Source organism: Oncorhynchus mykiss, chromosome 23 (genome assembly GCF_057628025.1).
Source record: "Oncorhynchus mykiss isolate SJ-2025 chromosome 23, ASM5762802v1, whole genome shotgun sequence".
Classification (NCBI taxonomy): domain Eukaryota; kingdom Metazoa; phylum Chordata; class Actinopteri; order Salmoniformes; family Salmonidae; genus Oncorhynchus; species Oncorhynchus mykiss.
Genome location: NC_143044.1, coordinates 11,648,538 through 11,667,592, shown reverse-complemented (window position 1 = coordinate 11,667,592; position 19,055 = coordinate 11,648,538). Strand labels below are relative to the sequence as shown.

Below are 19,055 nucleotides of genomic sequence, written 5' to 3'. Positions count from 1 at the left end.
CACGGTAATTAGGATTCTCCAAGCTCTGATGCTGCTGATGCTAAGGCGTGGTGCTAAAGCTTAAAATGGTGTGAACGATGCTGAATAGGTGTAGACAAAGAAGAGCTCTCCAGTAGGTGTACCAAAAGATTCAAGGAACATTTTCTCAAAAGTGAGGTTACAAATGTATCAACTTTCAAAGCAGAATTACTTTCCCATTGTTCCTCAACTGTAGTATATGATATACCATTTTCTCAGTCTTTACTTTTATCCAATGGAAAAAAACACAAATTCAAATGTTGCTACATAAGACCGAATCGAGCCGGTCGGTCACAGATTAAATCAAGAATAGTCTGATAGGTGACAATATTAGCCTATTACTTAGAGTGGGGCAAAAAGTACTTAGTCAGCCACCAATTGTGCAAGTTGTCCCACTTAAAAAGATGAGAGAGGCCTGTAATTTTCATCATAGGTACACTTCAACTATGACAGACAAAATGAAAAAAAAAAAAAAATCCAGAAAATCACACTGTAGGATTTTTAATGAATTTACTTGCAAATTATGGTGGAAAATAAGTATTTGGTCAATAACAAAAGTTTATCTCAATACCCTTTGTTGGCAATGACAGAGGTCAAACGTTTTCTGTAAGTCTTCACAAGGTTTTCACACACTGTTGCTGGTACTTTGGCAAAGTCTAACTGGCATACATAAACAGCGGGCGAGTTTCAAGTTTGGAAAAGATAATTATCACCATAAAAAAAGCACCTTTATAATAAAAGCATTACATGCATAATCGCATTTGCGGTCACTTTTGATAATGGTGTTTTCCCACTAATGGAACATTCAAGGTTATAGCCTACTGCCGTATGCACATTCCTGCGCTTATAATGTTAAGAAATAGCCTAATAGTTTATCAACATTTTAAGCTAACCGTTCAGAGCTGTTGAGTCAGCCACATTACATAAAACCATTTTGTTTATGCTAGTGGTTGTATTAATTTGAGATCTATCACATCCCACAACTGTCCCAGACTATGTTTGGAATATTTATTTATAGCACAGAATAGGTCAACGTTTGTACTATGGGGGATAGTAGATTGACATAAGCTTGTGCTTTTGCTGTTCATTAGACCTACTCATCTTGTTGGTTGACAAAAAGTAAACGTGGACCGTTCTTCCAATATCTTCAACATGCACCTCGGAAATGGATAAGAACGCGCGCAGTTGCATCCCTGATGTGTCTGTCTTCACTTGTAGCCTCTGAGGATAACCTGATCAGGTGATGGAGAGCCATGTGAGTGAGAGGTGCTTCGGAGTGCGCAGCACTCTGGGAGAAGGGCACAACGCAGCACTCGGGGTTGCAAAAATCAGGGATTTCTTTTAGGGTTCATTACAGCCACACAAAATGGATGTTCCCGGGAAGTTGAGGCATTATCAAGTGGTTGTCAGATTGTGAATGAGAGACTGATGAAGTGTGTATAGCCTGCGCAAAAACAAAGCAGAGCTCATGCCTTTGAATCAACTTTTATCAAATCATCATTAGAGTCGCATCACGCAGCCTAACAATGTATTAAAAATCAAAACATATACATATAGCCCGTTTGTAGGAACAACTAAAGTTACATTAATAACTTTAAATTAAGCAGATAGGAGTACATATTTATTTGTTAACTGCTCAACACAGAATAGCCGCAAGTGCGCAACCTCAAATCATTTGGAAAAAATATTATTTCAATTCAGCTTAAATATAAAATAATGCCACAGAATTATATGGAAATCTTGTCTGCTAAATGAACTACTGTAGCCCACAGCCATTTGGTATAACGAGATCAGGACATAACATACGGTGCATTCGGAAAGTATTCAAACCACTTGACTTTTTCCACATTGTTACGTTACAGCCTTATTCTAAAATGGATTAAATACAACATTTCCCTCATCAAGCTACATACAATACTGACGAAGGAAAGGTTTGTATAAATGTTTGTCAATTCATAAAAATAAATAAAAAACAGATACCTTATTGACATAAGTATTCAGAACCTCTGCTGTGAGACTCGAAATTGAGCTCAGGTGCATCCTGTTTCCATTGACCATCCTTGAGATGTTTCTACAACTTGATTGAAGTCCACCTGAGGTAAATTCAATTGATTGGACATGATTTGGAAAGGCACACACCTGTCTATATAAGGCAAAAACCAAGCCATGAGGTCAAAGGAATAGTCCGTGGAGCTCCGAGACAGGATTGTGTCGAGATACATATCTGGGAAGGGTACCAAAAAATGTCTGCAGCATTGAAGGTCCCCAAGAACACAGTGGACTCCATCATTCTTAAATGGAAGAGGTTCGGAACCACCAAGACTCTTCCCGGAGCTGGCCACCCCGCCAAACTGAGCAATTGGGGGAGAAGGGCCTTTGTCAGGGAGGTGACCAAGAACCTGATGTTCACTCTGACAGAGCTCCAGTGTTCCTCTGTGGAGATGGGAGAACCATCCAGAAGGACAACCATCTCTGCAGCATTCCACCAATTATGCCTTTATAATAGAGTGACCAGACTGAAACCACCCCTCAGTAAAAAGGCACATGACAGCCCGCCTGGAGTTCGACAAAAGGTACCTAAAGGACTCTCAGACCATGAGAAACAAGATTCTCTGGTCTGATGAAACCAAGATTGAACTCTTTGGCCTGAATGCCAAGTGTCACGTCTGGATGAAACCTGGCACTATCCCTACGGTGAAGCATGGTGGTGGCAGCATCATGCTATGTGGATGTTTTTCAGCAGCAGGGACTGGGAGACTAGTCAGGATCGAGAGAAAGATTAACGGAGCAAAATACAGAGAGATCATTGACGAAAAAGCCCCAGAGCTCTCAGGACCTCAGACTGGGGAGAAGGTTCACCTTCCATAAGGACAATGACCCTAAGCACACAGCCAAGACAATGCAGGAGTGGCTTTGGGACAAGTCTCTGATTGTCCTTGAGTGGCCAACCCGAGTACGGACTTGAAGTCGATCGAATGTCTCTGGAGAGATCTGAAAATAGCATCTCTCCCCATCCAACCTGACAGAGTTTGAGAGGATCTGCAGAGAAGAATTGGAGAAACTTGCCAAATACAGGTGTGTCTAGCTTGTAGCGTCATACCCAAGAAGACTCGAGACTGCTATCGCTGCCAAAGGTGCTTCAACAAAGTACTGAGTAAAGGGTCTGAATACTAATGTAAATGTGATTTTTTTTTAATACATTTGACAAATTCTAAAAATCTGTTTTCGCTTTGTCATCATATGTAGATTGATGTGGGGGAAAAAACTATTGAATCAATTTCAGAACAAGGCTGTAATGTAACAAAATGTGGAAGAAGTGAAGGGGTCTGAAAACTTTCCACTCTAAGGACAACTAAGAGTATGCTTTTCTGTTCTTCTGAAATATACATTTTTTTCATATCATGTTTATTTGAAAAATGCATTTATTGTGAAGGTGTAGGCTAAATTACATGGATTTATTTTAAAAATGTAGACGTTCCAAAGGTTTGCATCAGTGGCTTGTAGGCTATGTGTGGAAGACAGGATAAGCAAAATATGCTTATATTAAACTTTTTGGGATAGGGGGCAGCATTTTCACTTTTGGATGAATAGCGTGCCCAGAGTGAACTGCCTCCTACTCTGTCCCAGATGCTTCTATATGCATAGTATTATTAGTATTGGATAGAAAAGACTCTGAAGTTTCTAAAACTGTTTGAATGATATCTGTGAGTATAACAGAACTCATATGGCAGGTGAAAACCTGAGATAAATCCAACCAGGAAGTGGGACATCTGAGGTTTGTAGTTTTTCAAAGCTTGGCCTACCGAATACACATTGAGATATGGATAAAGTTGCACTTCCTACGGCTTCCACTAGATGTCAACCGTCTTTTGAAACTTGAATGAGCATTCTACTATAAAGGAGAGGCTCATGAGACCTCTGAGTCAGTGGTCTGGCAGAGAGCCTTGGTCTCATGACGCGCACTCCCGACAGAGTTACCTCTCGTTCCAGTGCTTTTCTGAAGACAAAGGAATTCTCCGGTTGGAACATTATTGATGTTTTATGTTAAAAGTTGGATGAAGTGCCTGCGCCTCATGAAGATGGATTACTGGGCTGAACACATTAACAAGTGCCTATTTGGACATAAATGATGGAACTTTATGGAACAAATCAGTCATTTTTGTCGAACTGGGATTCCTGGGAGCGCCTTCTGATGAAGATCATCAAAGGGAATATTTATGGTGTTGTTTCCAACTTTGATATTCCTCTGGCTGTTTCGGGTTCTGAGCGCTGTTCTCAGATTATGCTTTTTCCGTAAAGTTTTTTTTAAATCTGACACAGCGGTTGCATTAAGGAGAAGTCTATCTTTAATTCTGTGAATAACACTTGTATCTTTTATTATGAGTATTTCTGCAAAATCACTGGATGTTTTGGAATCAAAACATTACTGCACGTAAGGCGCCAATGTAAACTGAGATTTCTGGATATAAATATGCACATTATCGAACAAAACATACATGTATTATGTAATATGATGTCCTATGAGTGTCATCTGATGAAGATCATCAAAGGTTAGTGATTAATTTTATCTATATTTCTGCTTTTTGTGACCACTATCTTTGGCTGGAAAAATGGCTGTGTGTTTATTCAACTTGGCTATGACCTAACATAATCATATATTGTGCTTTAGCTGTAAAGCATTTTTGAAATCGGACACGATGGGTAGATTAACAAGATGTTTCTTTCATTTGCTGTATTGGACTTGTAAATGTGTGAAAGTTACATATTTAAAAAAAAAAATTGAATTTCGCGCACTGCCTTTTCAGCGGAATTTTGTCGAGGGGTTCCTGCGCTAGACAGTTATTTCAAATCAAATTTTATTTGACACATGCATCGAACTCAACGGTTGTAGACTGTGAAATGCTTACCTAAAAGCCCTTTAAGAAAATAGAGTTAAATAAACTAAAGTTTAAAAAAATAGTTACAATGAAATATTAATAACGGGCCTATATACTGGGGGTACCGGTACCGAGTCAATAAGCAGGGGTACAGGTTAGTCGACTAGGCATAGATAATAAACAGCGAGCAGTGTAAAAACAAAGGGGGGGGGGGGGGGGGTTGTTGTCCTGGCACCACACTGCCAGCTTGTTGACCTCCTTCCCTATAGGCTGTCTCATCATTGTCGGTGATCAGGCTGTTGTGTCATCAGCAAACTTAATGAAAGTTTTGGAGTCGTGCTTGGCCACAGTCGTGGGTGAACAGGAAGTCCATGATCCAGTTGCAGAGGGAGGTGTTTAGTCCCAGGGTTCTTAGCTTAGTGATGAGCTTTGAGGGCACTATGGTGTTGAACGCTGAGCTATAGTCAATGAACAGCATTCTAACATAGGTGTTCCTTTTGTTCAGGTGGGAAAGCGCAGTGTGGCGTGCGATTGGGATTGTGTCATTTGTAGATCTGTTGGGGTGGTATGTGAATTGAACTGGGTCTAGGCTAGGGTTTCCGGGACGATGGTGTTGATGTGAGCCATCACCAGCCTTTCAAAGCACTTCATGGCTACCGACGTGAGTGCTACAATGTGGTAGTCATTTTGGCAGTTTACCTTCACTCTCTTGGGCACAGGGACTATAGTGGTCTGCTTGAAACATGTAGGTATCACAGACTCGGTCAGGGAGAGGTTGAAAATTTCAGTGAAGACACTTGCCAGTTGGTCCGCGCATGCTTTGAGTACACGTCCTGGTAATATGTCTGAATGTTGACCTGTTTAAAGGTCTTGCTCACATCGGCTACAGAGAGTGTGATCACACAGTCGTCCGGAACAGCTTGTGCTCTCATGCATGCTTCAGTGTTGCTTGCCTCGAAGCGAGCATAAAAGGCATTTAGCCTGTCTGGTAGGCTCAAGTCACTGGGAAGCTCGCAGCTGGATTTCCCTTTGTAGTCCATAATAGTTTGCAAGCCCTGCCACATTCAACGAGCATCAGAGCCGGTGTAGTATTAATCCATCTTAGTCCTGTATTGACGCTTTGCCTGTTTGATGGTTCGTTTGAGGGCATAGTGCGATTTCTTATAAGCATCCAGATTAGTGTCCCGCTCCTTGAAAGCGGCAGCTCTAGCCTTAAGCTCATTGGGGATGTTGCCTGTAATCCATGGCTTCTGGTTGGGAGATGTACGTACAATCACCGGCTGACAAAATTTTGTGACCGCCACAGCCCTAATAATACCCTTTTAGTGTAAGAGCTGTTTGAAAAGACTGCATGATATTGCAGCCTGTTTTGGCGGGATGATGCTTTGGCCTGCCAGGTGAGACCAAAAAGAAAGAGAGTTCCAAACCTCTAGCTAGTTTTCAGTTTTCCCCTTCCCACTCAGACCACGCCCAGACAGTCCTTGCAAAATGCTTGCTTGAGAAATCGGTCTTTGCTAAGAAGCTATTTTTGTTTGTTTTTGACTACTTTAATTGAAAACAATCACAGTAAGGTCCTTAATTGTTACCAGGAAATGATTTGATATTGAGTCAAAAAACAGCTGCATTGGGCCTTTAACAACTAGATTGGATACAACAAAATGCAGATGCATCATAAAAGTCTGAGTGGAAAGACAAGTAATAAATAAATAAAAGTATCTGCTGTACCCATAAAGGGTAAAAAAAATGTGCACATGTTGGGTTATTGTAAAGATTTTAATGGGATTGCAAAGCAAACCCGCGGAGCCCTGGAGTCCTGTTCAACAAATTCCCCAAACCGTCACACTTTATCAGCTATATCAGATGACTACAGCAGCATCCTCACACAAATCACAACATGGGGAAAGAGATTGCTGCTCTGCCTTCACATATCAACCCAGAGCTGCAGAGCTATGCACTTTACCTCCACTGTTCAAACCTCTGGGAGAGAGATAGCAGCTGTACCTGATAAGACCCAATCGCTGACTTATTTAAAGGGGTACTGATGTCCTTGAGCATGTGTGCATTCACTGTTTGTTTTCCTTGCAGATTAGGATGAGTGTGTGTGAGTGTTTGTGGGGTCTGTGTGTGTGTTTGTGTGTGTGTGTGGAAATATGATCCATGTCTCAGTATTAGCTGCCTAGGAGCACCTGAGGTTTGCTGACAGAGATATGTCTCCCCACAGACATCAAGACATAATTCATGTATGATGACAAGCGGCGATCAGAAACTGAACAGCAGCGTCTGATATCTTCTCCATCTCCTCCAGCACAACAACAACTGCTCCTCTTTTTCAAAAGTCCTTCAGTGTTTCTGAGGAGGACATGGGGGACTGAGAGAGGTGAAACTAAACAGGGGGATGAGGTAAGGGGCATTGTTCTGTGGGCACACAGACAGAACTTGGTGCCAGCCTGGAAAAGAAGAGTATAGGTAGGGAGAGCTGGGTTAAACAGAAGGGCAGATGGACAGAATGAGGGTGGGGTATAAGGGGTTGGTCAGGAGGCCCTTGTCAGTCAGTCTCCACTGCAACTGATCTCCACCGTCTGTGTGTGCTTCTATTTCTTCTTCAGATCATTGACCTCAATATGCTTGAATTGTCTTGCGAAAAATCTAAAGACATTGTGAATTCCCTGGGCTGGCTAAAAACCTCACCCTGCAGTGATGATCTGACTTAAGCCTCTGGGCATTGGCTGACCCTACTTTAGACTGTCAACAGGACTCCCACCTGGCCTGCATAACAGGAGGATGATGAAAGGGGACATGGCCAAGGACAAACATCAGCAGCTGCCATTTACCATATGGGCAGAGAAATAGAAATGCTTATTTAAGATGCTAAGGTGAGAGAGTACCCATCCAACCGGAGTGAATATGGAAGCACTCCAAGTGCACTGTATGTAAATTCAACCATCTAAAGCAAATAGAGTATCGCTGACGTTACATCGAAGGAGTCAACCATATCAAATGCACCATGGAAAAGTGAACAGGGGTATGCGTGTATGGGAAATCAGCTTTAGTGTTTAGGAGTCTGAGGCTGCACCCCCAGAGTGAGAATAGACGAGATTAGTGGTCCATTAAGGCATCAGCATGCTTCAGTTCAGTTGGTGGCTAGCCGAACGAGTGATGGGCAAATCGAATGAGTGTGCAGGCGTGCAATTTTTTTTACATTTTTGTTTAAGCGTGGATCAGCTTAATATTGCGGAAAGAATGTTGCTTCCAATGTAATTGTCTGCATCATTTCCAATCCCCCATATCTTTTTGGTAAATATATATATCCATACACGCATGCATACATATACACATAAATACATACACATACCTATATAGACATACATACTTTAAAAAAAAGAATATACCTTTATTATTATTCCCTGCAAACCCTACCGCCAATCCTCCAATTGGAGTAAACTAATAAACACTTTTACCTTCAAATTATACATCGAATACACATTTTACAGACACAGTCTACTTTACAATAGTTCTCTCTTGTTTGTTCGCGCAATTTTAAATCCAACTAAGATGTTTGGTGCAGTATTTCTAAATGAAAAAATTTGCCTGAAAATGAGTCATCTCACGGTGAATGACAAAGACTTTACTGAAGAATTCCCATTGTTGACCAATCACCGACGAAGGGGCATAGACTTCGGGTAACGACTTCAGCTTGCCTCAAGACAAAAAATGTGACCAAACAATCCCCCCCCAAAAGTCCAAAACAAACAAAAACGTCACAAAATGTCATCATAATATATGTTTCGGCTGGGAAGCATGCGGACACCTTTAGCCATGCCTTGTTTATGCCCTGCTACTCGCCTCACAACTGCTTGAGGTGATTAAAGCTGCTTTGTTGAACAGGAGGCCAGGTGGTAGTGCAGGAAGGCAACACAGCAGTAATTAAACTATAGTCTGCATGGCAACAGCCACAACATTTTACACCATGTCAAGACAGGTGGAAGAAACCTGACCAAAATCTATGAGCTAGAGCTGTCCCGGTCAACTGTAAGTGCTGTTATTGTGAAGTGGAAACGTCTAGGAGCAACAATGGCTCAGCTGCGAAGTGGTAGGCTACACAAGCTCACAGAACAGGACTGCCAAGTTCAGTAGCGGGTAAAATTTGTCTGTCCTCGGTTGCAATACTCACTATGAGTTCCAAACTGCCTCTGGAAGCAACGTCAGCACAATAACTGCTCATTAGGAGCTTCATGAAATGGGTTTTCATGGCTGAGCAGCAGCACACAAGCCTAAAATCACCATGTGCAATGCCAAGCGTCGGCTGGAGTGGTGTAAAGCTCGCAGCCATTGGACACTGGCGCAGTGGAAACGCGTCTGACGGACAAATCTGAGTTCGGTGGATGCCAGGAAAAAGCCACCTGTCCCAATGCATAGCGGCAACTGTAAAGTTTTGTGGGGGAAGAATAATGGTCTAGGGCTGTTTTTCATGGTTTGGGCTAGGCCCCTTAGTGCCAATGAAGGGAAACCTTAACGCTACAGCATACAATGACATTTCAGACGATTATGTGCTTCCAACTATGTGGCAACAGTTTGTGGAAGGCCCTTTCCTGTTTCAGCTTGACAATGCCCCCGTGCGTGCACAAAGCGAGGTAGGTACAGAAATGGTTTATCAAGATTGATGTGGAAGAACTTGACTGGCCTGCACAAGAGCCCTAACCTCAACCCCATCGAAAACCTTTGGGATGAATTGGAAAGCCAACTGGAAGCCAGGCCTACTGCCCAAAATCAGTGGCCGACCTCACTAATGCTCTTGTGACTGAATGGAAGCAATCCCAGCAGCAATGTTCCAACATCTAGTGGAAAGCCTTCCCAGAAGAGTGTTATAATGGCAAAGGGGGGACCAACTCCATATTAATGCTCATGATTTTGAAATGGGAAGTTCGACAAGCTGGTGTCCACATACTTTTGGTCATGTGGTATAACTCTCTGGATCAATATGCTGTGGTGAAAATGTTATTTGGATAGACATCAAATATATTTCAGCATCTTTAACACATTAGAAAGTGGTAAGTGGTTCCATTGACTTGATGCTCGAGAGACCATGTTGGCCCATTCTTTTCAGAGAGGACCACTTCTGTTCAGAAGATTGAGGTGAGCAAAATCAATGGGCCATTCTTCCGACTACACTACCTTGGCTGTTCTATTCTGTGCTCCACAATTAATCCATATATACACGTAATGTAATGTTGCTTTCTCCATTTAGAGAATGGCCTCAAAAGCATGTACCTGACTCGGCTGCCTGAGACGTCAATGGTCTATTAGTCATACAATTTCCACAGGAGCAATTAAGCAGAAATGTCTAACCGGTGGTGTGATAACTAAACACAGCGGCGGTGCCAACAGTACATTTCTCCTTCCATATGCCCTTTTTATGCAACTGCCTGATACCAACCTTGTCAGGTTTAGTTGATGACAGGCTCATTAACTGGTTGAACGACTCTTGGTTGCCCTGCACCTCCCCACCCCCTTACCACTCGTGGGGAAGGAGACACGCTTGGAGTGAGCAGGTCTCTTTTTGCTGAAGCGACAAGTTTGCCCCCTTGTACCGTCCCCCATTACACTCTAAACTGCATCCCTGTTATCAGTGCTAAAGCCTAATTAATACTCCTATTATTTCCCATTAATTGTGTTAATTTAGTTTGATGCATTTGGCAGAGTGGCCCTCCAGGCAACGTGGCTCGCATTTTTGCACCACAAACTGCTGACGTGGGTTAAATGTGTTCAACAGCTATATAGAGCGGCGAGAAAACCCATTAAGAGTGCTGTGACGTACTGGAGACTCTCACACATCTGTTTTTGTCACTTGAAACAAGATTTTGTTCAAGACTGGAAAAGCCTTAACGTCGTCCAGTGGAGGTTTTTCTCAAAGTGAAGAGAACACACGTAAATCTATTTGACACAGTAGCATACTAACAACCAGATACTAGACTAATGGCAGAAGAGACAGATCCTGTTGCGATTCATCCTAATAAACGCTAGCCTTTATTTGGCCTTGCCTTAGAAGCAAGTCACACCTTACGGAGAATGGCAATGGAAATCAATATGTTCAACCGTGTGTCCCACGGTGCGAGGAGTAGGAAAGACACACTTTCTTAAAATAATCAAAGGGTGCTTTAACAGAAACATCTACACTTGTTAAGGTGACAGACTGAAATAATCTTCCCTTTTGGAATATTCTGTGTTTCTGCGTTATTAATAATCTTTACACATTCTTAATTACCACTGACAGTGAACCTAGGCAAATGAATTGAGCCTCACATACAGGCCTACCGTGAGAGCAGAGAGGGAGAGTGTGAGAGAAAGAAAGACCAAGTGAACCCACCTCTACGTCGGTCACCTTCATGCGGGTGCCCTCCTTGCCCACGAAGATGTCGTCCACGTCCACCAGCAGGTGGCGCTCCAGCGAGAGGCAGAGCCGCTTGCCCGTCAGGTAGGCGATGGCGTCCACAAACACCAGCTTGTGCAACCAGTAGGACAGGTTGTTTCCAAACAAGACCCTCTGGATGCCGTCGTGAAGCCCCAGGTCCTGGACCACGGTGGAGTGCATAGCCCTGAGTGGCCCCGGGTGGGTCAGGGCGTCAGAGGACTTGGTGCTGGCCAGGAGGACAGGCTCGTAGGTGGAGTGGTTGGACTGGAACACAGTCCAGTCGTCCCCGGGCAGGGGGCCCTGCTCCACCTCATTAGGTCTGGTGATGTAAAGCAGAGGGGCATTGGGGTTGATTCGGTAGTCCCTCAGACCCAGGTGGGAGTGCAGAAAGAGAGGGAAGCCCTTGAGTTGGGCGCTGAGCAGCGAGTTCTCATTGGCCTTGAAGAAGCCGATGATGCCTACACTGTACTCCACGCAGTACTTGTCCAGCAGATCGCGGTTCCAGGCGTCCAGGTTGACGTACTTCAGCAAGTTCTCGTAGATAACGAGGGCGTATCGGCCACGGTTGCGCTCAGTCAGCGTGGGCATGTCTCCCTTCCCTGGGGCGATCTCGGTGCGGTAGCGGAAGCGGCTGGACTCCAGGATGGCCACGATCTCCTGGCCCAGCTGAGAGTAGATGCTCTCTACAAACACCAGCACCACCGGATCCGTACGAGAGTTGTCCATGGCCTTCACCTGGCGCAGTCGGCCTGAGCGAGGCAGGAAGAGGGGCGCCCGCTGCCCCCCTCCCACAGCCACCGGCACCCCCCCGCAGTCACTGAAGGGCAGCGGGGGTGCCTCCTTGATCTTGGGGCTGTTGCTGACGTAGTAGGCCAAGAAGGCCATGGAGAGGAGGCAGAAGACGATGAGCGCCAGGATGAGGCGATGGAGCTCCAGTTGCCTGACGCCCCGCACCAGCTTCCACAGGCTGGCCACCATAGCCGCAGCACGACAGGGGCAGAGCAGAAGGCAGCGTCGGGGACGAACAGCAGCGTGGCACAGCAGCGGGCAGGGACACAAGAAGAGGAGGAGGGGGAGGGTTGAGCTCCAGACACTGGCACCAAGCTGTGCTGAGGAATAGCCATTTACGCTAGGTCACCATGGCCCCCATAGCCCATGACTCTCCGTCTGGGGCCCTGCTCGTCGCTCCACCTCTCTGTATGCAGGACAAGATGCCTGCCTGGCTGGCTGCTCTGACCGTCTGCGCTGGACTTAGGGCTCCCTCTACACTCTCCTCCCTCTCTCTCTCTCTTTCTCCCAGGCTCGCCCGTCCGCAGCTCTGCTACCGAAGAGGATTGGGTTTCTCTCTCTGTGTGTTCCTCACACTCCTCCTCCTCCGCTCGCTCCCCTCCTCTAGGCGGATCTCTCTCCTTTCTCCGTCACTGAACACCACACCACTCCCTTGTACACATGTAAACACGGCCGTTATCAGGAGACACTGGTTGTATCTCGACCCTATCGTGGGTGTGTAGCTCCTGCTCTCAGGTTCTGTGTGTGTGTGGCTGTACGTTATGTTCAGCAGCTTCTCGGCTGGGGGCCGGTTGGGGCTGGGGCGCACCCTGAACACTGCCCCCTGTGGAGGCCCAGCCTGCTCATCTTGGGGGCGGCAGAGGGAGAAAAAGCCTGAAGGAGGGGCAGAATGTGAGAGAGAAGAGAGAGAGAGAAAGTAGGGTTAGTGCACATCAGATCACACCATGTTCTCATATCCAAAATGTGTCCTCAGGATAATGTCTTTCTCATGACAACGCAAAACTGAAACAGAAGTAAAAGTGGTGAAGCAGGGTCAACAAAGACAGCAATTCAATTAAAAGTACAAATGCATGTTAACTTGACATTGATAGGCAAAAATTATTTGTTTGCACTTTCAAAAACTGCTCAGCTAACAGCATAATAAATCAAAGGCAGCTATAAAACCTTAAGAGAGTAACTTCCTGTCAGACTGAGTTGTTCCCAGTGGGTACACGTCGTCTGTTTGCTGACAGTGGCCCAAAACCCTACGTCTTCAGAGAACAAGTCAGAACATGAGGCAGGGTGAGTTTACTGATCATCTGATTTCATGATGCTTCCATATGGCCTAAAAATTGCAGCCTCGTGAATTTCCCACCATGTCCCCCCCCAACTCAAAACCAGGCCATCTCCGAAGCCCTGTGTCATGAACACATTTTCTCATGAAGCCCAAAATAGCCACGGCAGAACCTGAACCTCCTCCCGCACTCTCTTCCTCCACAAAGATAGCGTTACAGGTGTGAAAGGAAAACTCTGACCTTAAACGTGAATGATTATATGGCTGTGTGGGTGGGTGGCTGAGGGTGTTCACAATCTCAAAAGTGGGCCAATGCTGCACAGCACAATATTTTGTTTACGATTGCAGCCGGTCGAACACAGACGCAGGTGCACAATGGTAGCTCCGTGGGGGGGGGGGGGGGGGGGTCAGGGAACTCAATGCCACGAGAGCTGCTCACTGTCAGTGTGTTAGCAAACTGGGAAATATCTCCAGAACAACACCTGCCTTAAACGGGAGCCACCAGAAATTTAAGGCATTCCACCTGCAGTGGGCTGGGTTGATTCCACTGAGACCAGGTTACGAAACTAGCTCACGCAAATCCATACATCAGCAGTGAAAGAGTGTCTCAGTCCCTGCAGACTGGCTGGATCATTTATCACTGTGGGGGGACTGGAAGAAGCCAACATGGCGCTACAGTGCAAATACAAATATGTGGTTAACTGCAAAGAGCAAAACAAGTAGCCCATATCAGTTCGTTATTAACAAAAAAAACAGACATCGAGTCCGAAGCCAAGACAGACTCTCACAGCCCTGCATTATAAACAGGATGCTGCAATCTATCAAAGTTTCCCTGACATGATCAATGTCATCCACCATGCCCCTACGCAACATTCCCTGGGCAAGCACTTAAAGGATCATTTTTCTCTCAGAAGTGCCAACTAAGCCTTGGCTTTAACAAAGGCACCTTGACCGAGAGAAACAAAGACGGAGTAAAACACAAAGGAAGATGAACACACAGACGGCAAGAGAGATCCAGAATGGACAATGAGGAGTGATAAAGAAAAAGGTAAGCAAGAACTTGAGGAAGGAGAGAGAAAGATCTTGACAGAGACCCTCCCGACTATAATGTAACAAGAGAAACCCTCATGGTGCTTCCGCTCTGAACCCCCCGCATCCCCCAACCCTCCGCCCCCAACACAGAACCTCTGAGACGTGGCGCTCTGGAGCGGACCTCCCTCCCTCAACGCAGACACAACCCATCACCCTCAGTGTGAACAGGGGGGGGGGGGGGGCATCCTGAAACAGGAACCTGCTCTATTTTTAGCCTGAGAACAGCCTCACCTCGCTGACCAATTCCCCTCCAACTGGCTGCAGGGAGACAAATCACAACAACACAGGGTCCTCCTTCTCCTCCCACAGGGGCACAGAAACTGGGTGAGGAGGCGGCACTGGGTTGGGTGGGCTATCGAAGGGAACGATGGGTCAGCGTCACCTTGTCCTCTGAAGTAATGTTTGTTTTTTTGTTTTACTACTGAGTTGGTGGTCATACCTGGAAAAGAATGGAGGTGGGGTAATAGCGACTAGTGTAAGGATCTGACAGACTGGGGGGTAAACAGAGGTGGTAGGTTTGAGGTGGTGTTATGACAGGAGGAAGCAGAGAGGTCTCACCTGAAAAAAGGCGTGTGTGTCTTATCTAACGAGGTTGGTCAGGCAGGAAAACCTGTGAGGGAGAGAGCAGAAAGAAAGAACATGAGAATGCAGTGCTGAGATTTCCCCATCTAAAGAGTGGGTGTTCAGTGTATTTTCTATCTACATAGCGCCCAGTCATCCTCCCAGCCACACAGACAAGCCTTCGGGTAAGAGAGAGAAAAACAGAAAGAGACAGAGCGTTTGACCCTGAACACAACCATGAGTCCCACAGGGCTCCCAGTGAATTTGACAGATTTTACAGCTGACATTTAAGACAGAAACCGGCCCCAAGAGCAGGTCCAGGACGGTTAAGCCCAACGATGTGGGGGAGAGGAGAGGGAAATGAGCTGGTCACTGACCATTTCACACCAAGGCCAAACTGATTCATTGAGCTTCCTGCTCCACTCCTCCTTATATACACTGCTCAAAAAAATAAAGGGAACACTTAATCAACACAATGTAACTCCAAGTAAATCACACTTCTGTGAAATCAAACTGTCCACTTAGGAAGCAACACTGATTGACAATACATTTCACATGCTGTTGTGCAAATGGAAGACACAACAGGTGGAAATTATAGGCAATTAGCAAGACACCCCCAATAAAGGAGTGGTTCTGCAGGTGGTGACCACAGACCACTTCTCAGTTCCTATGCTTCCTGGCTGATGTTTGGTCACTTTTGAATGCTGGCGGTGCTTTCACTCTAGTGGTAGCATGAGACGGAGTCTACACCCCACACAAGTGGCTCAGGTAGTGCAGCTCATCCAGGATGGCACATCAATGCGAGCTGTGGCAAGAAGGTTTGCTGTGTCTGTCAGCGTAGTGTCCAGAGCATGTAGGCGCTACCAGGAGACAGGCCAGTACATCAGGAGACGTGGAGGAGGCCGTAGGAGGGCAACAACCCAGCAGCAGGACCGCTACCTCCGCCTTTGTGCAAGGAGGAGCACTGCCAAAGCCCTGCAAAATTACCTCCAGCAGGCCACAAATGTGCATGTGTCTGCTCAAACGGTCAGAAACAGACTCCATAAGGGTGGTATGAGGGCCCGACGTACACAGGTGGGGGCTGTGCTTACAGCCCAACACCGTGCAGGACGTTTGGCATTTGCCAGAGAACACCAAGATTAGCAAATTCGCCACTGGCACCCTGTGCTCTTCACAGATGAAAGCAGGTTCACACTGAGCACATGTGACAGATGTGACAGAGTCTGGAGACGCCGTGGAGAATGTTCTGCTGCCTGCAACATCCTCCAGCATGACCGGTTTGGCGGTGGGTCAGTCATGGGTGCATTTCTTTGGGGGGCCTCACAGCCCTCCATGTGCTCGCCAGAGGTAGCCTGACTGCCATTAGGTACCGAGATGAGATCCTCAGACCCCTTGTGAGACCATATGCTGGTGCGGTTGGCCCTGGGTTCCTCCTAATGCAAGACCTCATGTGTCTGGAGTGTGTCAGCAGTTCCTGCAAGAGGAAGGCATTGATGCTATGGACTGGCCTGCCCGTTCCCCAGACCTGAATCCAATTGAGCACATCTGGGACATCAAGTCTCGCTCCATTCACCAACGCCACGTTGCACCACAGACTGTCCAGGAGTTGGCGGATGCTATAGTCCAGGTCTGGGAGGAGATCCTTCAGGAGACCATCCGCCACCTCATCAGGAGCATGCCCAGGCGTTGTCGGGAGGTCATACAGGCACGTGGAGGCCACACACACTACTGAGCCTCATTTTGACTTGTTTTAAGGACATTACATCAAAGTTGGATCAGCCTGTAGTGTGGTTTTCCACTTTAATTTTGAGTGTGACTCCAAATCCAGACCTCCATGGGTTGAGACATTTGATTTCCATTGATCATTTTTGTGTGATTTTGTTGTCAGCACATTCAACTATGTAAAGAAAAAAGTATTTAATAAGAATATTTCATTCATTCAGATCTAGGATGTGTTATTTTAGTGTTCCCTTTATTTTTTTGAGCAGTGTAGTTTATAGAGAGCGCTCCCTTCCAGCTGCCTCCTGTCAGTAGCAGTGGCCCGGGGCTATCGCCCTGAGCAGCTTATAAAGCCTAAATGCTGAGGCTGCTGACGGCTGGAGGAGCAGGCTTGAACCGTATTAGGTCCTCCTCCTCACCCCGGGCTCGTCTGGCTCACACTGGGGAGGGAGGACTAAACCACAGAGAAAAGGAGAGACTCCGACTACTAATCCCACAGACCCCACCCTGCTGCAGACTGGATCAGCAGACACAAACAGGGCAGCAGGTGGGAGCTGGGGAGGTATGTGTGTGTGTGTGTGTGTGTGTGGGGCGAGGTTCTCTCTCAAAGGTGTGTGAAAGAGAGAAAGTGCGCAAGAGAGTATATTTGGGCATCAAAAACAAACTGAACAAGCTCATCCTGAATGAGTGCCGATCTGGAACATAAAGCCCACAGAGAGATTTTTCCTAGAAAAAAGGTAAGCATTTCTCTTTCAAACCCTCTCCTTATTTTACTGCATCCTGACTATAGAAGCGCTACAGTATATAGAATGGCATGCAGATAAAGAGTGGAAATGAGGGGACTCTGACGACCTCTATCACAGGACCAGATGGGTTCCTGGGTTGGAAAGTCCCTGATTATACTTCAAATCACAGAGCATTACATACTAAACACAGAGCACATACTAAACACAGAGCATTACATACTAAACTATCCATATGCCGGACAGATGCCCTGTTATTAATTCTGGTAGTTTAAATTATTGATGTATTTTCTTTACACTCAGAAGAGAGCAGCCATGTGTTTTTAAATTAGGCAAGATAACACAGGGAAGCAGAGGGCAGAGGGAATGACAGATCAGACGATAACAGAGGTTATTCGATCTAGAGAAGATTTAAGAATGCTGCAAGATTGTATGATAGTGAATAAGGCTCCAGTCTATGTAAGCACACACACAAACACCATTGCAGTCCTACACCTGGGTTTGCTCTTACGAGCGTCTCTATTAAGGACCAGCATGCATCCTGTCCACACCATTTGACTGACCCCTGACCTGAGACTACGGTATACCAGAGGGCCTGGTGGGAGGCCGCCGTTTCTACTGGTGCCTCACATTCCACAGATCCATCCAGGCAAGATGATGAGGGGTTGACCTAAGACACAGGTCTAGGATCAGATTACCCTACCCTAATAACTTTAACCATGGGGGGGGGGGGGGGGTGGAACGCAATACTTACATCATTGTCTAGTGGCAACAACTTCATCCTACCAAGTCAGTACATTCAATGCAGGAACCCACCGGTAGGGGGAGATAGGCCCACAGTAACACAATGACTGGGCTCCTTTGAAGGCAACAGGAAAGAAGGGCAGGGGACTGTTATGTGGCCCCAGGGGTGTCTTATTTATTCACTCACAGGTGCACTGCCTCATGGTCAGTATAACCTATGACTTATCCATCCAACACTTACAAAGAGCCTGACTGGAAACCCTGATAAATGGGGTCAAAAAAGCAAAGCCTCAAATTGCATTTTGTGAGGGCCAATGGCAAGACTGAGAACAATAGACTTAAAATGCTGCTCTTGGAGATCCATGTTAAAAAAATGAAATACTTTAAGTGGAGGTTACCATGAATATGTATCTCCTAAATAAGGCATAGGGTCAGATTAGGGTACATGGTTGGCCTGAATTGAATCGGATAAATTGAGAGAAACTGTATATGTGCGTGTAATTCACCTAGCCGAAAGGATGGATCGAGAAGCCTGCTGTGTTGATCAGATGCATGTCCATCTACTGGAATATCAAGAGGGACGAGAACCACTGTGTTTGCTCTGTGAACCAAAAAGCAGACGGAACAAAGGGAAGAAAGGAAAACATGAAGTCCTCCCCCTCTTCAACCCTCCTCTGTTCGGACCCCGGGGTCATGCACCCAAAAGCCCAATCAGAGGAATGCTGACCATCAAATTCCGGGAGGAAATGCCCTCCCTCCCTCTCTCTCTCTCTCCATCCATCCATCCCCCTAAGGGGTTCCAACAGAACAGCACGCCCGGTAGACTGTGA

General features: G+C 46.0%; 1 protein-coding gene across 5 annotated transcripts in view; it reads right to left on the bottom strand.

The window, feature by feature from the left end:
* The window catches only part of LOC110502443 (bifunctional heparan sulfate N-deacetylase/N-sulfotransferase 2), a 197,244-nt gene that overhangs the window by 15,613 nt on the left and 162,576 nt on the right, over positions 1-19,055 (bottom strand). For 3 of the 5 annotated variants that reach the window (XM_021580468.3, XM_036959813.2, XM_090216915.1), the window contains 2 exons: positions 15,017-15,068; positions 11,260-12,966 (listed from right to left, as the gene is read on the bottom strand). In XM_021580468.3, coding sequence (XP_021436143.3) covers positions 11,260-12,282 — 1,023 coding nt within the window. In that variant the 5' untranslated portion in view covers positions 12,283-12,966; positions 15,017-15,068. Of the gene's footprint in view, positions 1-11,259; positions 12,967-14,689; positions 14,898-15,016; positions 15,069-19,055 lie in introns of all 5 variants that reach the window. The other 2 variants (XM_021580469.3, XM_090216916.1) reach the window with 1 other exon arrangement.